Raw genomic sequence first — 19253 nt, 5'->3', positions numbered from 1 at the left:
GTATAAGATCTTCTCCATAACTTAGCTAAGAAGTTGAGGTCTTAGCTTCCAGTTTCCAGTCTATTTTTGCCTTCTTTATTTTATGTTTAGTCTTTTGTGACAAATGTATTTTATCCACAAGTCAAGCTACAGTGTTTGCCAAAACTGTTTTTCATTGATCGTTGCTTATCATTTTAGTGTCATGTAAGTGTAGAGAATAAAAGAGAAAAGCAGAGGGGTAAAGATACCTGTTCTGCTCCAGACAGGACAGACTTGAGACCCACTGCACTGTTGCTGGACAACCATCATTCAATGTGAGCTACAAGCTGAAGTAGAAGAGGTCATTGCAAGCGGGCTCTATATCATGTTTTCTAGACTGCTTATGCACATGAATGATTGATGTCAAATGCAATTAGTGATGTACAGTACTTGACCTCCTGCCTGAAGGAGATCAGACAGCCTGGGGCTACCTGTCCATCTATACTAACCCTAAGACTGCAGCACCACACTATTTAACTATTTTTTACCAAATCCACTATCCTTTGCCTATAGCTGCAACATCAAGTCCAATTAGTGCCATGCTGTTCTCTGTAGGAGAAGCTCCAGACAATGAGAAGGGGGGAGGGCTGTAATGTTTGAGCAGGTTGACTGGATATTAACATCACTACAGGACATGATGGAAATGGAGATGGACAATCTCAAGCACTACATTACCTTGCTTTGATTACTCAAGATCTAAAGCACCAACTGCGTGGTGATACATGCAAGTAAAGGTTGACTTTTTTATTCACCTGGTCTTTACATGTCATTTAATATGTTAACAATTTCATTAAGATGCACTTAATTCGCATGGAAACTATCCTTAAACACTGGAAATTCATACATAATTTTTAAAATGTTGTAGCGGCGAGGCTTGTTAATAAGAAAGAATTACGTGTTCTGAACCTTCCCAAATGAGGCCCCATTTCTCTGTTCATGCACAATTCATGCAGGCTGATTTAAGGTTCCTTTGATAAGGTTTCCTAGGACAGCTCCCAAAGGGGGATGCACTTAGCTAAGCCTGGCTATCATGATCAATGGTCATCCATTGGCGCCTATCTGTCTAGGGAGTGCCAGATGGACATCTGGACTGCATTCCTAAGTGTCAGGAGTAAGTGACTCATATCTCACCTTGATCAACCAATCAGGGACTGGTAGGGCCGAGTAACCCACGTGGGACTCTGATGCCCATGGAACTTTCAGCCAATCAACGAGCTGAAGTTCCTCCAGGTAAAAACAGGCAACACAGAGACCCTGAGAGATTCAGTAAGATTCAAGGAGATTCAGAGAATTCTTGGACTTTTCTAAAGGGAATTCAAAGGCGAATTCCAGGGCAGGACGGCCCAGGAGCAGAAGGCTCCCAAGGACAGGACATTCTCGCAGCGCGCCTCCTGACCATCCTGAGACTCAGCCCGGACAACCACGGAACGGCCAGTGTGTCCGAGTGCCAGAACTTTCCTTTGTTCTAAGAGTCTAGAGCGGAGGTTGCCAGAGAGTAACCAGAGGATCCACCCGAGGTTAGCACCAGCAGCAGGCCTCGTGAACAGGTCAGAACTGTGGACAGCTGAATCACTATTCAGAACTAGCTCTTCATCAGGAACAAACCGGTCCTCTTCCTGACTTGCTGGGACCCACAGTCATCTTTTCTCCTGTGCGCAAACTTTGCTAGTTAAAGCCAACACTAACTAGCCGGTCAGTGAGCATCTGCAGCGCACCGTCGCAAGCCGCACAGCACAGCCTGGCACCGAGCCAGACAGCGCGGATTGGACAGCAACAAGCCTGCAACTGTTTCTTTGAGGCCGCAGGAGATCTGAATCCCCAGAGATTGGATGAGTATTCAACTTCAATGCATTACAGCTTGAGAATTCAATTGTTATTCCAACCAGTTGATATCAATTTAATTCCTAAGAGTTATGTACTTGTTTTGAGTATCTAATGTAGAAGTTATAACCAAGTGCATTTACGAAACGGTCTAAATGAATGATATACTGAACGTATGTCCTCTTGATGTGTAACTCTTTGTAACTGAATATATATCTTTTGTATTCTGATAACCCTCTCGATAAGATCTGTTAGTTTTACATGCATATTCTATGTATTAATAAATGTATCCTCGTGTATTAGTACCTGTGTGTGTGCGTTGTTTGAGTTATGTCGCATGGTTGGATTCTAAAGCCATCAAAAGAATTAATTTTGTGATTTACTGCTACAATTAATAATTGTTCCAGTAAATGCCCAAGCCCTACAGAACTGGTGCCTTCAGAGAGCTACATTACATTTAATTTGGCTATGGCAACATTACAATGTTTAATATCTCATATTCCGCAATGTATTCACAACCTATGAAAAGATTTCCAGGTACTCTGCTCTTTGTCAGTGTTTGGTTTTAAAACTCCATGAATGAAAATAAATAAAAAATGTAATAGTTTTTTAGAATTGTTGGCACTTCATTTATTATGGTCTCATTTCAGTCCTTAGTGGCAGCTGTCCAAAACAACATATCAGTACACACAACATTCTCTGTAAAGGATTGTTATTTGTATGATGCATGGTTTCTTAATTGGTAGCATATTAGGGGAACCTGCATCTAAAAGTGTCCCTTTAGAAAGCAGTTTAGTCAGCAAACGGACCACCCCAATGTTACAATACATTCCCAACCCTGATTCTAGTCCAGAAGAATGTGCGCCTAACTTCCACTTCGAAATATAAGTACAATAGGAAGCCCTCTCTCGGTCTAACCTGTTAAGGCCAGTTCTCCTAACCTTTCTTTTTTTTTTACCAGGGAACAAGGCTGTTACTCACAATATGTATGGATTTTATTTTAAACTATCCTTTAAATTTTACATCCTTTTCGAAAAAATTGATCTCACCCTGAGATTTCATTCTCACACAGACTGTCAATTCTGAATGTCTTTTTATAGTTCCACATTGCTCACAGGTATAGCCGATTAATTGATTAATTGATTTCAGCTGAATCTCAATCTCAGATTCTCCTGTTTTGGGAATGTCTGTAACATTTGTATTCTCTCATATTCATGGATAAAGAAGAGATCTGTTTCATATCAGCATTGCATGCTATAAAGGCTTTCAGAGAAAAATGTGTTAGATTTAATCTAATTTCAATGCTTACCAATTACCAAAGATTGAAATGACATTCATGCAATGATAAATGTTTCCCACTAGTCTTTTTCCTTGTCATGCTCAGACTCCTTCTCTTGGGATGTTCATCGCCTACTTTTCATAAGAGGACATGAGGTACAACAGCACTACACCAGACTTCTCAAATAACATATGCTTTGAGCTGCTTGCAGATCATAATATCTTTTAATTCTGAAAACAGTTGCTTGGGCTTTGGCATTTAATTTGATGAATTTCAATTATTTTGTCAAGCCATATCAATTTGTTTCCCATAATTACATTTTGTAGGAATGTCTTTAATTTCCCATGACTTACTAAAATATTGCAAAGCCTTTGTATAATACGGAAAAGCTAAAATTATCTGTATTTCTCTTATTCTAAATATTGTATTTTTGCTGCCTTTTTTCCCCCCAAACACTGAAAGTGGCACACATTTGTTGCTTTACTTTTAGGTAAGGAAAAAATAGTTCTCTTAGTTTACTTCAACAGTGTAAGAGTTAATTTGACTGTAGCAGGTCCCCCAGCAGTGTAGTGGATTGTAGTGGAGGAACACCTACCCACCCTTTAGTCGAGTGGAATATGAAGATGCAGGGTTTTCTGTGGCCAGTCTGAGACCAGACCAACCTTGTAATATAATCACCTTCCCTCCCTAATCTGGTCCATAACCTCCTTTGCCTGCTTATTTCCTATTGTTCTCAGAACCACAACAGTTTGCACCGGCAGATCCACCCTAAGGCTCTCACCTCATGGCCCAGTGGATCCTCAGAGAGGGAGCTCTCTGAGGGTACAGTAGCTACATGTGTCCATCAGGAAAGCAAACCATGCTTCTCCCTTCACTTGTCTAGAATTAACCTATTTTCTCATTCTCTACCCACTAGGAGATACCAGTACTATTTAACGGTATTTTTTGGGGGTGAATTCTAAGTCAAATGAAGAGTATTGAACTTTCAGTACTCACTTCAGTGCCAAAAGTATTGCTTTGATTGGTCAAAGCTGGTCTTCACAAAGATACCCTTCTCCTGTGTCCTCTACCAATTTAAAGTAAAACCTAATTGGAAACAACTGCAGCAGCTCCCTCTGTTGCACCTGTGTGCAAATGCCTTCAATTACTTCCTTCTCTAAATTGTCCTTAACACAGCCTCCAGTGGCTTAAACTGACAAGGGCAGCTCAGATAGACAGCTGCTCTTTTATAGTTCCCAAGAGCAAAACTAAATTACAAAGGATGGTTTATGCTATGAAAAGGATATAGCTGACTGATAAAACCAAACATCTGACATGATGAACCTACTTTAGTAACTCTGAAGGACAGCACGTATCCGCAGACACAGTGATAACCATACATGGGATTTCATGGGATTTATATAATTTAACTTTTTTATCCAAAAGCAATTAAATATATATTGCAGGAAGTATTAAAAACAGACAGCAGACAGTTTGCATCAAGTAACTTCTTTGAAGAAAATTTAAAATGATTTGTGGAAAGTAGTTATTACTTGCAAATATTTAATCATAAGTAAAGTTGCTGTAATACTGTAAACACTTCATAAATATGTAACTGTAACAGACAGCAGCCTAATTATTATGGTGGAGCCTTGACTTTACTAACCTTTCATCAATAAGCAGTTGGATATGCCTCTTTTAACAGAACATTTTTCAAAAGGTAATGAGCCATCAAAGATCATTTTTACCAGGCCTAGGACAAATTAATTATTTGATAACTCAAAGCTAGCATTAAATGATTTTGAAAAAAAAAGTAATTTGTCGCATGTTGTCTAAGAATGCAATCTTCCTTTAAAACTCAAGTTAACTTCTTGAAATTACTCTTTTTCAAGTAAGTTTCATTTGATCAATGAATTGAAACAAAACAGTATGTAAATATTTTTTCAAGCAGGTCAGGTATTCATTAAGATTGAAATACCTTCATAAATTATTAAATGGCCTGTTAGAAATGTTGATACTTGACATTCTCAATAGGTAACTCAAACAGTTGACTATTTATTGATGTTAACTGCTTTAATGTCTAGTTTTTAAGTTAATAAACATTGTGGAAGATGCCTTGCCTGTCTTAAATATGAGGACCTTTACACCAAATTATATCAAGATTCACATTGTACTTCTGGTTTAAGTGTACTGAATATAAATGTAAAGTGAACAAAAGACTTCAGGGGAAAACTATACAGAGGACAATACTACTGTTGTGCAGAAACATCCGCTTCCAAATTTCATGTTTACCAACCTTGGTTTATTAACTTCAAGTGTGCCAGAGACACATCTTTTTATATCCACTTCACTAAGTATTCCCATGTGCATATTCTGACATACTAAACCTTTACAAGCACACAATTATTGATTACTATTTACAAAGAGAAGAAAGGTGTTTTCAGTGCTGTTTTGGAGGGCCCACCACTACACTTCACACCCCACCACCCGTCTGACTCATCTGTTACAAATGTTTAGTATTTTCCTCAGAAAACATCCTCAACCACAATGAGTCTATTTCAACACTTGGAGTATATACAGTACATAACCTGTCTACTCACAGGTCAGGACTGAAAGCCAGAAGTTACTGTTGGTTAACCAGACTGAAGATGCAGACTCCTATACTAGACCAGGGGTTCCCAACTCTATTGCTGTGGACCCACACACCTACTGGTTTTCATTGCAGCTAAGCTTTCATTTAAGAAATTCATTATTAGCCTTAAGGTAGCCAATAACTGTATTCAGTATTCAGTATTCACTGAAACTTTCTAACTGTTTTCAATATCTTAACATCTTAATGGATAACGGTATTATTAAATTTCAAAAGTGATTTAAGATTTCCAACTGTTAAGTATATATACAAAAAGGTCAGCAAAAATAAAGAGCTCAACAACCTGAAGACTTTTTATCCATTTGAGGGTGTGCGTGTTTTATATTTATGTTACTCAAATAACCAGTGGCTGAAAATATTTTAATAGCAATATCACAACATAAATTGAAGGAATACAGTTATTGTTTATAATAGAAACAAGTACTAGTCAGCTTTAAGGTTTAAAATGGAACAGTGCTGCATTTATAGAAAATACCCTCAGCAATCAATAAACAGACCTTTGTCTCCTTTGTAGGAGTGAAATCCATTTTTTAAATGCAAAACAAACTACTGTTACAAAAACCTGTTCAACCAAAATTAGTTCTAGCTATGGTATGTCATTCCTATCAAAACTGTTGTTGGAGCTTAAATCTACAGTACAGTACAATGCCTTGCTGATGGCTGCCTTCCAGACATCTCTCGAGAAGATTCTTCCCCTGTGAACAAATCTCTCTGGATGCATGGTATCCATAGCAGTTCCTGACAATCACGGCCCATCACGTGCCCTGTAGAGTATAGAGTACTACAGCTACAGCTCCCACAAAAGTAACAGACCTTCTCAGAAGAGTCTGACCCACTTCCCTATTGGAAAAGCCATGTGTCCTCAGGCCTTGCTTTGTCAAAATTAGCTGCCAGGCGCCTTCCATGTCTCAGCACCCGCAGCCTAACTGGAGCTAGTGTTGAGTATTACTTGCAGAAACTTCATGGCAGAGCGGTGTTCTGTGAATGATTATATGTTTGAAACTCTAACCATTGTCAAATCCAATTAGCCCAATAAAAAACAAAATAATTAAAATAAGAATTAATTATTTAATTAATTATTTGATTATTTAAGTAGTGTCTGTCTGCTCAATTTTCTAATGACCATGTACTGTATCTTCTGCTGACCCTTTCTGCTTGTGTTTCTTATGCATTTATTCTGCTATTCTTATAACTGATTTTTCTTTTTTACACCTACTGTAAAATGCTTTGATATTCTACCTTTAAAGGTACTATATCAAAAAAACTTAAAGTTAATGTAGTAAGTTTTAATTGCAATTCAATGGAAGTATTTTAATGTCTTAAATACAGTAATATACAGTACAGTATTGCTTTTCTAAATGTTTCTTTCAAGACCTGTGTGTTTATAAAGCACCGACTTTAACACTCCATACAAACAATATATGTAGCTTTACATGTCACATTACTAAAAGAGGTCTATGATTCTTTCCATCTAAGGCAAGGAAACCCAGGCTGGTCCTAGTGAGCAGATGTGTTTACAGCTTTTCATTACATCCCGGCTCTTAATTGCCACTATTTACTGGCATTTAACTGAACCAGTTTATCAGCATTTCCCATTTTGGGAGTTGGAGTTTTAAATCGACTTACATTATGAAACGTAATGGGCTGCAGCATCTCCGGACCAGTATCCAGAATCAGATACCGTGATCGTGATTTCTGTAAAACGCTTTGAGAAGCCACCATTAAAGGGGCTATATAAAATAAAGTTGTTTATTATTATTATTATTATTATTATTATTATTATTATTATTATTATTATTATTATTATTATTATTATCATCATCATCATCTATGTCTAAGCCAACTTTTTATTCAGATTTTGAATCGACAACTTCAGATGTGGAAATACTTTTTTTTTTCTTTTTACTGTACAGTATGTCTGCCAAAGTTTGGAATCAGCAAATTTCAATCAATGCATATCAGCTCTACTAAAGGCAGAAAAAGGATTGTAGATTGCAAGCTTTTTAAAATGTCCGTTGTCATTATTAGCTGCTTCTTCACAATGAATAACCCAATAAAAAACCTAAGTGTTGGATGGGCACAGCTCTCATTTTAAATCCCTGGTGACATGGTAGGTGTCACTTATGCAGGACAAGTAAAATAAATCCTGTTTGAAACTTTTCCACTCTTTTGACTTTTAGAGCACTCTGGCATGGAATAAGATGGCTTCCCTCTTTCTTGACAATTCTCATCTGCACTCTAGCAGGCTACCACAGTGGTTTCCTTTACATATACAGCAGGGTGTCGCAAGAACACGTTTGTAAAAGCACAAAAAAGATGAAACAAAAGAGAGAGATAAGAATATGTTTCAGTAATCCCTGCTTATTAGCTCTCCAAAACACAGAACCACAATCAAGTCCTTACAAATAGTCTGCTCAATCTAAACAATTCCTGGAGATGTTGAAAGCAGTGTTTAAAAATCATGGTTTAATGTCATTTGACAGAAACAGACCTGCTGGTAAAAAAAAAATATCCCTGCAGTTTCTATCGACAGGTGACAAAGCCGTATATCAGTATAACTGTACTGTATATCTGCATATTTTAGCAACACACAACACAAGGGCCTAAGTTTTGTAAAGTTTTAAAATAATTTACTCATAATTACAAAACTAATTGCTAGTTAGCCTAAAATCAAAGCAATTTTACTCCTTTACTTCATTTTAGCTATTGTAGGACTTTACATTCCTCTTTGGTTGGTATTATTTGCGTGGTCAGCTACTCTTATAATTTATCATGACATATCATGACAATACCATGTGCAAGTCCATTGTTGTTATTACAAGGCAAGGCCACATATTTGGTTTGTAATTTATAGCAAATGAAATTGTGGCTTAAGTATCTGTGTATCTGCGATGAGGCACTGTAGGACAAGAAGGGGAAAAATCATCACTTACAGTATAACACATACTTTATAGGTCAAAACTGCTGCTATTACCCCCGTGCCAAAGAAGCCTAACATGGCTCTCGACAATCTTAACAACTTTCGCCCCATCTCCAACTTACCCTTTCTCTATAAAATTCTAGAACGTGCTGTCACACTTCAGTTACATAACCACCTCATGACAAACAACTTTTTCGAACCCCTCCAATCTGGCTTCCGTCAACTTCACAGCACAGAAACCGCCCTATTCAAAGTCACCAACGATCTCCTAATAGCTTCTGATTCTGGTTCTCTTTCCATACTCATCCTTCTTGATCTCAGTGCTGCCTTTGACACTGTTGACCATAACATCTTACTTTCTCGTCTCAACACTGTGTTTGGAGTCTCTGACACTGCCCTCAAATGGTTTAAGTCTTACCTCACTGATCACTGTCACTTTGTCTCTCTCAATGGGTACAGGTCTGAAATTGGTCTTGTCAAGTCTGGTGTCCCCCAGGGCTCAATACTGGGCCCCTTGCTCTTCAGCATTTACATGTTCCCACTGGGTCAGCTTTTAAGATCACATGGCCTCAGCTTTCATTTTTACGCTGACGATACTCAAATATACATCCATACCAAACCCGACACTGATGTGGCTGTCTCTATTCTATCTAATTGCATCTCTGACATAAAAATTTGGATGACTCAAAACTTCCTTCATCTTAACTGTGACAAGACTGAAGTCATGCTTATTGGTACCCCCCATCAACTTTGTAAAGCCAGTCCTGAAACCCTGTCTGTAGATGGCTCTGTACTTGAGCTTCAATCAAAATTGAAAAACCTTGGGGTTATATTCGATTCTGGCTTAACATTCGACCCACATGTACAGCATACTGTCAAAACATCTTTTTTTACCTTAGAAATATCGCAAGACTACGCCCTATGCTATCATTAACTGTGGCTGAAAAGCTGATCAACATATTTGTATTCTCTCGAATTGACTACTGCAATGCTCTACTCCCTGGGGTATCTAAATCTACTCTGAACAAGCTGCAGTATGTCCAGAATTCAGCAGCCAGAATTCTGACCAGGTCTAGTGCAAGTGTTCACATTACTCCTATCCTGGAGTCCTTGCACTGGCTTCCAGTCAAATTCCGCGTAGACTTTAAAATCCTCATGCTCACCTATAAGGCTTTACATGGCTTGGCACCTCAATACCTGTCTGAACTTTTATCGCCCTACTCCCCACCTCGCAACCTCCGCTCTTCAAATTCTGCCCTCCTTACTGTCCCCCAAGCCCGTCTACATTGTATGGGCGACAGGGCCTTCTCCTGCTATGCCCCCAAGCTCTGGAACTCTTTGCCCAAGGATATCAGAGAGTCACCTTCTCTAAACTCCTTCAAATCCAGACTCAAAACCTTCTTCTTCAGAAAAGCCTTTACTTAACTGGTTCCATTCTTCACCCCTCTGCTCTTCTTAATACCACCTTCCACGGTCTCCTCTATTGTTATTGTTGTATTGTTGTAATTATAATTGTGTCCTATCTTGTGAAATCTTCTTATTTATTGTTGTAGTCTTCTTATTTATTGTTATTGTCATCCTGTAAAGTGCTTTGAGAAGCCACCTTTAAAGGCGCTATATAAAATTAAGTTTATTATTATTATTATTATTATTATTATTATTATTATTATTATTATTATTATTATTATTATAACAGAGGACAGCAATATCCATATTCATAGGAAGTTAAGCTGCTTTTTAACTAGCTATGTATTTATTTAAAATAAAATAAACATATCACCACATCCGGTAAATCTCAGAAATTTTAAATAATTGTACTTCACATTCAGTTTATTATCCTGTACATTAACATTTCCTCAAATATATTGTTAAAACAATTCCATACTGTGTAAATGTTAGTGAAGTATGAAAGGCATACAGTTGTCAGGGTCAGGTTCTAGGATTGTGGGGTTCAAATGTAGTATCTTATTTATATCCGAAAAAAAAACAATATTAATTTAATTACATTACATAACAAATACATTTTAGGTAAGTGTGTATGTTACAAGGCAAATATAAAAAACTGAATTTCAGGAATGTAAACCTTAATTTTAAATACTGTAGGTGAATCCACTAGACAGATAGTCGAGGCTTATTCTTACTATCCAACATGTATTTAATATTTAAGTTTATGTGTGAAAACCCTTTCTTAAAATACTTCATTACTTTAAGCTGAATAAGTATCTGCATATACAGTACTGTTTGTACAATATAGTGTATATACAGACCTTCATTGGTGATGACTACATATAATTGAATTTGCCTTTAGAGAAAAAGATGGATTTTGCATTTTAGCAAACATTTCCCACTGGAACTTTAAATCATTTTTTGGAAGTGAAAACAATTTTACCCTGTCCTCATGTTTCCCTTGTAACCACTAATACAGCACTGGCAGACCATGTTTTCACAAATTAGTGTCTCCACTGAGAAACTGGCTGTTAAGTATGGCAGGGTATGTAAAGAAATATTTCCCAAACCAAGCAATTTCTCATAAAAGAGAAATTGAAAGCTACTGCATACTTCCAACTGAGTTACTGGCTTTTGATAGCTGTATTCAGACTACTGAAGGCTGTCTAAGATGCAAAGATCCCAGGAGAATGTTGGAGTGCTTTCTGTTAAGTGGAACATTTTGCATGCTAGCTTTTCCCCCAGGGGGCACTACACAGCAGCACTTGAGCCTGCCTGACTTGACCTGCTTTATGATGATGGTGCTTGTCATCCCATGTTGAAGGGTTAACTGTCCAACTCAGTTTGCCAGCACAACTTTCCCTGAGTGCTGGCATATTCATACCCTTGGAAGAAACAGAGTTAGCCTGACAGTGAACTTTGCTTTTGGCAAATGCTTCCTCATTTGAAAGCTAGCTCTATATCAGTGGAGATGGAAATCAAATAAAAAAGTTGAGCTGCCATGCAAAGCGTAGGGTCTGGGCTGTCTTTGTAAGCTCTGAAGGCAATGGCTCTTGTTTAGCAGAGCTGGTTTACCCAAGGGCACAATTTGCAGAGGTTTTGGGGAAAGGAAAAAATGACACAGCAGTCACAACTGCAGCTGGAATACAAAGAAAACAAAATCAGATGCATGCAATCGGTCCTTGGCCAGCTCTGTCAGACTGAAAAGCTTGCTTCTGATTTGACAACACGTCAGGTAATTACACAGCACTCTCTCTACGCTTCTCTGCTGGGATGGGGTTTTGCAATTAGCTCAATGACTGCTGCTGCATTTTGCAATGTGTTTCATTGTTGTGTTTTTGTTTCCTAGCTACAGGGCCTTGTTTGTACACCAAATGAGGAAGATAAGAGAGAAGGCATATTGAGCATATTGAGTGTCACTGATGTATGGTGGAAATGAAAAGTACCTCAGAATTTTAAACAGATCTGCCTTTATTTGTAGTAATGTTTTCATTCCGTGATTTTTTTAACAAAGCAAACTTTCCTTGTGACAGTGGGAAGTTCCTATGATGCTCTAGGCTATTTATACATATTTTCAGGCCAGTTATTAAAAACAATCTAGAAAAAGCTTAAAGATATTATATCATTTGAAAACTCTCTCTGTAGAAAAGTATAAACTATAATTAGTTAGCTGATACAACTGCACCAAGTTATCTAACCATATTGTCAAAGCAGACACCCTAATTTCTATATATAGGAAAATTGGATCAGTTAACTAGTATTAACCAAATGATCAACATGAGCCTGGAATTAGCTTTTTTTTCTACCCTAGTAATTTGAAAGACTCCAGCTGTTAATCAGTTCTGCATACACTGCAACAATCTTACCAGAATAAGAAATACAGAAGGCTTCATAAAAACCAAAAAAGCAAATAACAGAGACAAGCATTGGGTGGAGAACTGATGCAGCCTTTCAGATAACACTGAAACCTCATCTGGTTGCGGATTGTAAGCAAATCGCAATACATTTTTTGCCATGGTAATGAAATTCCTGAAGCCATCCAGCATTGCTCAGACTTGCGGAATCTCAGTCACAACCCAGCAGATGACATTGTCCAGATCTGAAAAACTGATCTCCGGATTGCAAGATTCAACCTGCTCCGTAAAAAGAGGCATTTAAAAGTTGAGTTATATGGAAGCCCCCAGGTTTCTGTGGGAGTTTGTGAATTTCTTAGCTGTCTAATAAATCATGTGAAAAGAACAAGCATCATGATTGCGATAGTGGGATACAGTATATTCTGGTGGAAATATGGTATGGTTCTGGCCCTCATTGTCTGAGTGAATAAGGATGGAGAAGTAATTCTGTTTGAGATGTAATTCTTTTTATAGACTTTTTGACGTTAATATTTTTTGCAAAAGCAATATGAAAAAAGCCAAGAAATCTGATATCTGCAGATTTCAGATGAGCAGGAATGTTTTTTTCACAGGAATGGTTTGGAATTTTCTGTGTGGGCCTGCAGACTGCAAGTGAATGTCAATGGTTTTTTGCCTTAGTAATGAAATCCCAGCAGAACCTTCTACGTTTAGAAAGCACATTCCTGGTTAGTAATGGGAGTGGCAAAGAACTGGACTGTGGAGCTAGTGGGTAATGATAGGTCACAATCTTGACAGTAGCATAATGGAGTAGTTCTAGTGCCAAGCTGCAATGGATCACAATGTCTCCATGGTTGAAAAACAATGTTTGGTTGCATTGTGGAATGAAGTTGATCTAAAATGTTTTGTGTTCATTACATTAGACCATTTGCTTAAAAAAATCACAAAACAGCTGTGCTGTGATGCAACAGATTTTCCACAGCTGGTTTGAAAAGTGAACAGTAACAGGAAAAAATTGTGAATTGTGGGCTTGGGTACTCATAAAGTTATTTGGCATTATTGCAGCTCAATACTGAAGAACTGAACAGAAAGTAAATAGGAAATAAGAAGTATGCAATAAACAAGAACATTCAGAAACCAGAGACTGGGATTGTGTAACTTGCCAAAAGCCAGTCTTCCACTTTTTGTATTACATGGAATTTTCTGGCTAGAATGTGCTGCATTGTAGGGTCAGTTTGTTGTCTTGTTTTTTTTCAGTTGTAGTAAGTAAAAACTTTGAGGCTGGGTTTCAGTGAACAGAACAGAAGATGACCTGTGCAAATGAACTCTTCCTGTGCTCCCCTATTATTAGTTTTTCACACCTGGCACTATCCTGCTTCATAAACATTAATTGTGTGAAGACGTGATGAAAAGTTTTGCAACTTTTTGAGGCCGTGTATTTGTATCAGTTTTTCAGTAACAAAAAACATGTTGAACTTGGCTAGATGGGTTATCATTAACCAGAATGTATTAAGTTTTACATTTCTTAGCTGTTTCGAGTATTATGATGCTAGGCAATATTCTTTTCCTATGCCTACTGTACATGAACACCTTATTCTGTAATGTTGATGATGTTTTCACTTTTTTATAGTGTGTTTGTGTATACGTGTGTATGCAAAGGGACCTGGTCAGTATACGGTATGTTTACAAAGGTAAAATGTCAAGACCAATTTCGACATCAAACCAAACATAGAAATCATTTAATAGACTAGGAGTGAAAATGTTGCTATCCCCAGCCTTTCCAAGACTTCTATCTTTAAATCAATTATAGAAGAGTAGGTATTCCTTTCCACCTGTCAGACAAGGAAAGTGTAAGTGACATACTTGGGTCAGACAAGATGGAGTCTGTCTTCGGCAGAAACTGGTCACAACGCACTCCTTGGTACCCCTCTTTACACCTGTAAGAGAAAGACAAGGAGAAGATGTGTTTACAACCTCAAGGTCACATGATATAGTAGAAGTATGGTAGTAAATAGTTTACTATACATTATATAAAGAGGGGAAAACAGTTCTTTTAGACAGCCATATTCTGTTGGTAGCCAATATGAAGACATCTCATCTTTTGACCTAAAAAGACAGTAAGGCAAGAAAGACAGGAAGACACAGCATGGCCAATGATGAGAGAGTATAGTATTTGAAGCAGATTGTGCAAACTCAAAATGAAATGTATTTAGGACATTAGAATTAATATCCTTACACTTATGAACAGTGCCATGATCTTTTAATGAACCAATAGTCAGGACCTTCATTCAGTGTAAATGGTGGCTCCTCCTACTGTAAAGTAAAATATTACCTAAGGAAAAACATTCTGTATCACAATAGGCATCCCTCTTCTTAAGGGCGCTCCAACCCTTTCATATTTTAGTTGATTTTGTGCTCCTGTTTTGTCTTCTTATTGAAACCTGGCGCTCTCACTATTCCCGGCTCAGCATTGGGAGATGGACGTCCGGGATCCCGCCTACCAGCGGGTCTAGGAGAGACCTGATGGCACAGGCTTTATCATGCCGTCCTGACCATCTGAGTCCGGGGCTCGGAGCGCCTGGCCTCATTACCCTTGGTAACGGATCATGTTCCGGATTTTAACTTTTGGACTGCACCCCGGATTCCTCCCTTTGGACTGTCTGGACCCGTTTGCCCTTGCCACGTTCCCCAAGCACCAGATCACCATCATCACGCCTCCCTGTCTATCTACCCGTCTAATCCTGCTGTACCTTCCCCGGATGTCTTTCTCCACTTACTGTACTTCCGGATTATACCATCTGCATAGGGTCCTGAACTATGCTTTGCGGGAGCCTTACATTCTGTATGTGTGGATAGAGTTAATTATAAAAATCATTTACTGTGCTCCAATGCCCTACTAGTAATTAAATGAATAATGAAATAAGCAGCCTGGACAGGGTGATAATATAATACAAAACCAATCATAAAATAAAGCAGACACAAATGTTGTGTTAGCTTGGCCTTGTTCATCATCATACAGGGCCTGATGTGGACATTCATGCAGAAGACTATTAATTTCTGGATGCAGACATTTTAATGAAGTACAATTCTTCTACTATATAACTGGGAGACTTGCTAATTTTGGTAGAATACATCTCTGTGCATTTTATGCACAGGAATGAAGGCCCAGAAAAGGAAAATCATTAAATATGAGGTAGGTAAATAGGGTTGGTTTGAGAGTCAGGAGTTTGTCAGTGCATGCATACTGTCATACAGTTAAAGAACACTTGGCATCTGCCATTGGACAAAAAGCCTCAAACCATGCCTGAAGACTCATGCTTAGGTTAGTGCTCAAATGGTGTGTACAACGGTGTACAATGGTTTTGCTTGCACCACCTGCTTGGCCTTAAACACTGAAACTTATTTGAAATAAGCAGAGAGTCCTACTAATCAATAGCCTTATACATAGATAACATAAACATGAAAAATCATTCCACAAAACTAACAGCTAGCAGAAATCAAAGCACACACAAACATAACTGAAGAGTGACTACTCGCTTTCTCTCTGTCTACAGTACATGCATTAAAGATCTGTAAAAACCAGTAATGGTGGTTAGAGGCTAGTTACGCACATCTCTCAGGCTCTAGGTTCAATTCTAAACTGGGCTGCCATGTGTTTGGAGTTTGCCTGTTCTCCCCATGTTCACATGGGTATTAACAAGTAAAGTTCTTTTTCAAATTTGTCTAAAGAGCACAATCTTTTTTAGAAACAGAAATCCAAACTTATGTTTCTAAATGAGTACCATTCATACCAGATTTACAGTAGATGATCTGATAGAATGTTAATGTAACAACTCCATGGAGCCAATTATATCAATATGGGAGATTTTCCTTGATCATCTTGCAGTACCTGTTGCAGATATTCATGTAGAATGCAGATGCTCATACTGTACAATAAGGAAACATTGTACACTTACAATGTATGTGTGGATATTCATCATGAAGTGTCTTACTTGTGTGGATAATGTGTCTAGTGTATGAAGGAATGTGGAACTTACTGAATTTCTGCAACAGGTGCTACAGTATATATGAAAGAACCACTACAATTAATGTTATCTCTTATATAATTCCAACTATTTGACTTCACTAAGAATTACAGTGGCACATCTTGAAGCATGCAAAACAAATATACTGTAGGTTTCTCCTACACACTGTGTGGGTTATCTGGTTTTGGAAACAAGAATTCACAACTGTAAGTGAAAACGTTCATTGAAAGAGATTGTATTTCCCTTGCTGTCTGGAATCTCTCCAATCAGTTAGTGGGTTCCAGACATCTGATTTAAAAGCTCAAGCATATGACACATAGAGTCTTTAAATATATATCTGTCATGTAACAAATCAGGCTAAAATTACCATAAAATTAACATGCATAACTCTGAGCAATAATGTTAGAGAAGATGTTTTAGGTAGTTGAGTTTACAGTTACTTGCAGTTTTAATTATGTGGAACTTTATAAAAGGAGAGCAATATTATAATTAAACCTACTACAATATTAGTGGTAGATGCTTGGAGGGTAGAACAGTTTCTTTTCTGATACTTTAGCCCAGCAATGGATTTGACTTGATCTCTTACCCCTGACTCATTATTGACTGCTACAGAAGTGGCCTTGCTGACACTCACAAGAATGGCTGTTTTCTTAATGTTTGCTGGGATGGAACCAATAAATCTGGGGCTATTTTAGCCTGTGGCAACCTGTCAGTTACAAAGGGTCACTCAGGTAGTGGGACCTCTTCAGAGTCGGGTCAGGGATTGATTGTTAAACAGTTGTCACATACAGTATGTTTGTGTTCTTCTACCTTGCTTTTCAGTGTTGTTCTGCACAAATTGCAGCGCCCTCTGGTAAGAATCATGATTATTCATTTTTACTGATTTTGGTTTTGCTGCTGTGCTTGCTCTGGCACACCTGCACCAGAAAACTCATTAGTCAGGGAAGAGTGATTGGAATATATATAATTTTCAAAGGTGGTAGAAGGTATGGAGTGCTGCATGGTTTTTAATTAGTACTGAAGTTGTTAATTAGAAAGAACAAAAGCATGGAGCTGGAGAGAATCCCTCCTTTCCAAAGAAAAACTGTACACACTTCTTAAAAAGTATGGGAAATGATCATTTCCAAGAAGCTGGTTTATTAGCTCTGTACAACCGATGAACAATGCATTGTTTATTTTCTACATACTGTATATGTTTTCTCCACAATAAAAAGAAATGTCATTATTCATTACTTGTACCATCGCAGGTTTCCTTTGAGTCATTTGCTTATTTCTAGATAAAAAGAAGGAAAGATCCACGAAGCATGGATGTTAAAATGCCCCATTCACAAATGTAAGAAAAGCAAAAAAATAGAAAAAGAAAAACAAATATGGCTTAGGACAGCGAGTAATTTAACTAATTGCAAATGACCTATTGGATAACTTTTGTCTATGAACTAATTTGTAGTAGTGGTGTCTGAAAGGTGGTATATAAGAAGAGATTGATTGATTGATTAATTGAAACTAGCGGAGAGATGGGAAAAAATTCCAGTATGCTGCCCTGCATTGCCTGGAATGTGTTGTCATAAGGATTAGTGATTTATACTTTCTGTATAAATAATACTTTATTAATTCCATAGGGAAATTGATTAATCAAATTAATTAACTTGACTGCTTGTGAAAGGGTATATAAAGGAAACAGGTAGTGCTCCTGTAGCATCAATAGCAATATTGTTTTAAAAGCTTATTAAATAAATACTAGTTCAAACAGGCACTGCTGAGGCACTAGTGAGACATTATTTGGATGGTTGGGTATTTCACAGTTTGTACTACAAAAAACGTTGTGGCTTTTGTTCAATCTTACAAAAGAGCAGCAAATCTAATCTGAGGTGAGGGGTGTTAGCTCAGAGTAAAGGCATTAATCTTATTGCTGGAAAAAATACCAGCAAGAGAGATGGAAGGAAGCTTTCAATATAATTAAAGACCTGAGTAAACTATCTGCAGTACAGTGCCCACAATGTAGAAAGTCAAGTATATGGTTAAATTAATACAAACAGTTTTGTCATTACAGTATATGGTCATTTTTATAATATGAGCAGACAACTTGTTAATGTTTGATTGAGAAGTCTTTATTAATTAAACTGCAAAACGTGAGTATTTAAACTCCTTAGACCTTTACTTCCCAGTACCTTTTTTTTAATAGACTTTGGACCTAGAAAATTAAGCTTTTAAAATGTGTTAAATGACAGAAAACAGTCCCTAATCAAAATTCATTTTCTCTTTCTTTCAGAGAAATGCTTCTCAGTGACTTTGTTTTGAAGAAAATTAGAAAGAGAAGATAAAAATAAGAAAAATATTACATTTCTGGATGTATTTTTCAACCTAGCAGTGCAGCTGAATACGTTTCTGTTTGTGGCCAGCTTTCACAAATTATACTTTAATGTGTTAAACAAAATGCCACCAGCTTGGTATATAACAATAAGGCTGCTTGAAGGCTGTACAGTATCAGAGTACTTCCAAATGCAACTTTTTATTTTGTTCTTAATGCCAGTAAAAATATTTTTTTTACAATGCAGCCTTATCATAGCAGTAAGAGGATTTCAAATTTGATCTGACAAAAGAGAGGTCTTGTCTTTCAACTACGCGTCCAGACGTATGTGGATTTCCACACAGTTTTGAGATGTATCCTCCTGTGACGAAGGGCTTTTTCACACCCTCATCACATGACATTTGCTGCCTTTACACCATGGCAACATGCATAATTGGAAAATAGACTAAAGACAGG

At 37.5% G+C, this 19253-nt stretch overlaps 1 protein-coding gene across 1 annotated transcript in view; it reads right to left on the bottom strand.

Annotated features, from left to right (window-relative positions):
• nrg3a (neuregulin 3a) overlaps positions 1 to 19253 on the bottom strand; it is a 424404-nt gene that overhangs the window by 77364 nt on the left and 327787 nt on the right. Inside the window, exon 3 of the mRNA XM_088635895.1 lies at positions 14328 to 14401. Within this exon, the coding sequence (XP_088492021.1) occupies positions 14328 to 14401 (74 nt within the window). The remainder of the gene's footprint in view (positions 1 to 14327; positions 14402 to 19253) is intronic.

This window comes from Lepisosteus platostomus, chromosome 6 (genome assembly GCF_059453375.1).
Source record: "Lepisosteus platostomus isolate fLepPlt1 chromosome 6, fLepPlt1.hap1, whole genome shotgun sequence".
NCBI classification, from domain to species: domain Eukaryota; kingdom Metazoa; phylum Chordata; class Actinopteri; order Semionotiformes; family Lepisosteidae; genus Lepisosteus; species Lepisosteus platostomus.
Note: the sequence above shows the minus strand (reverse complement) of the source record. Positions and strands in the feature narration are given on the sequence as shown.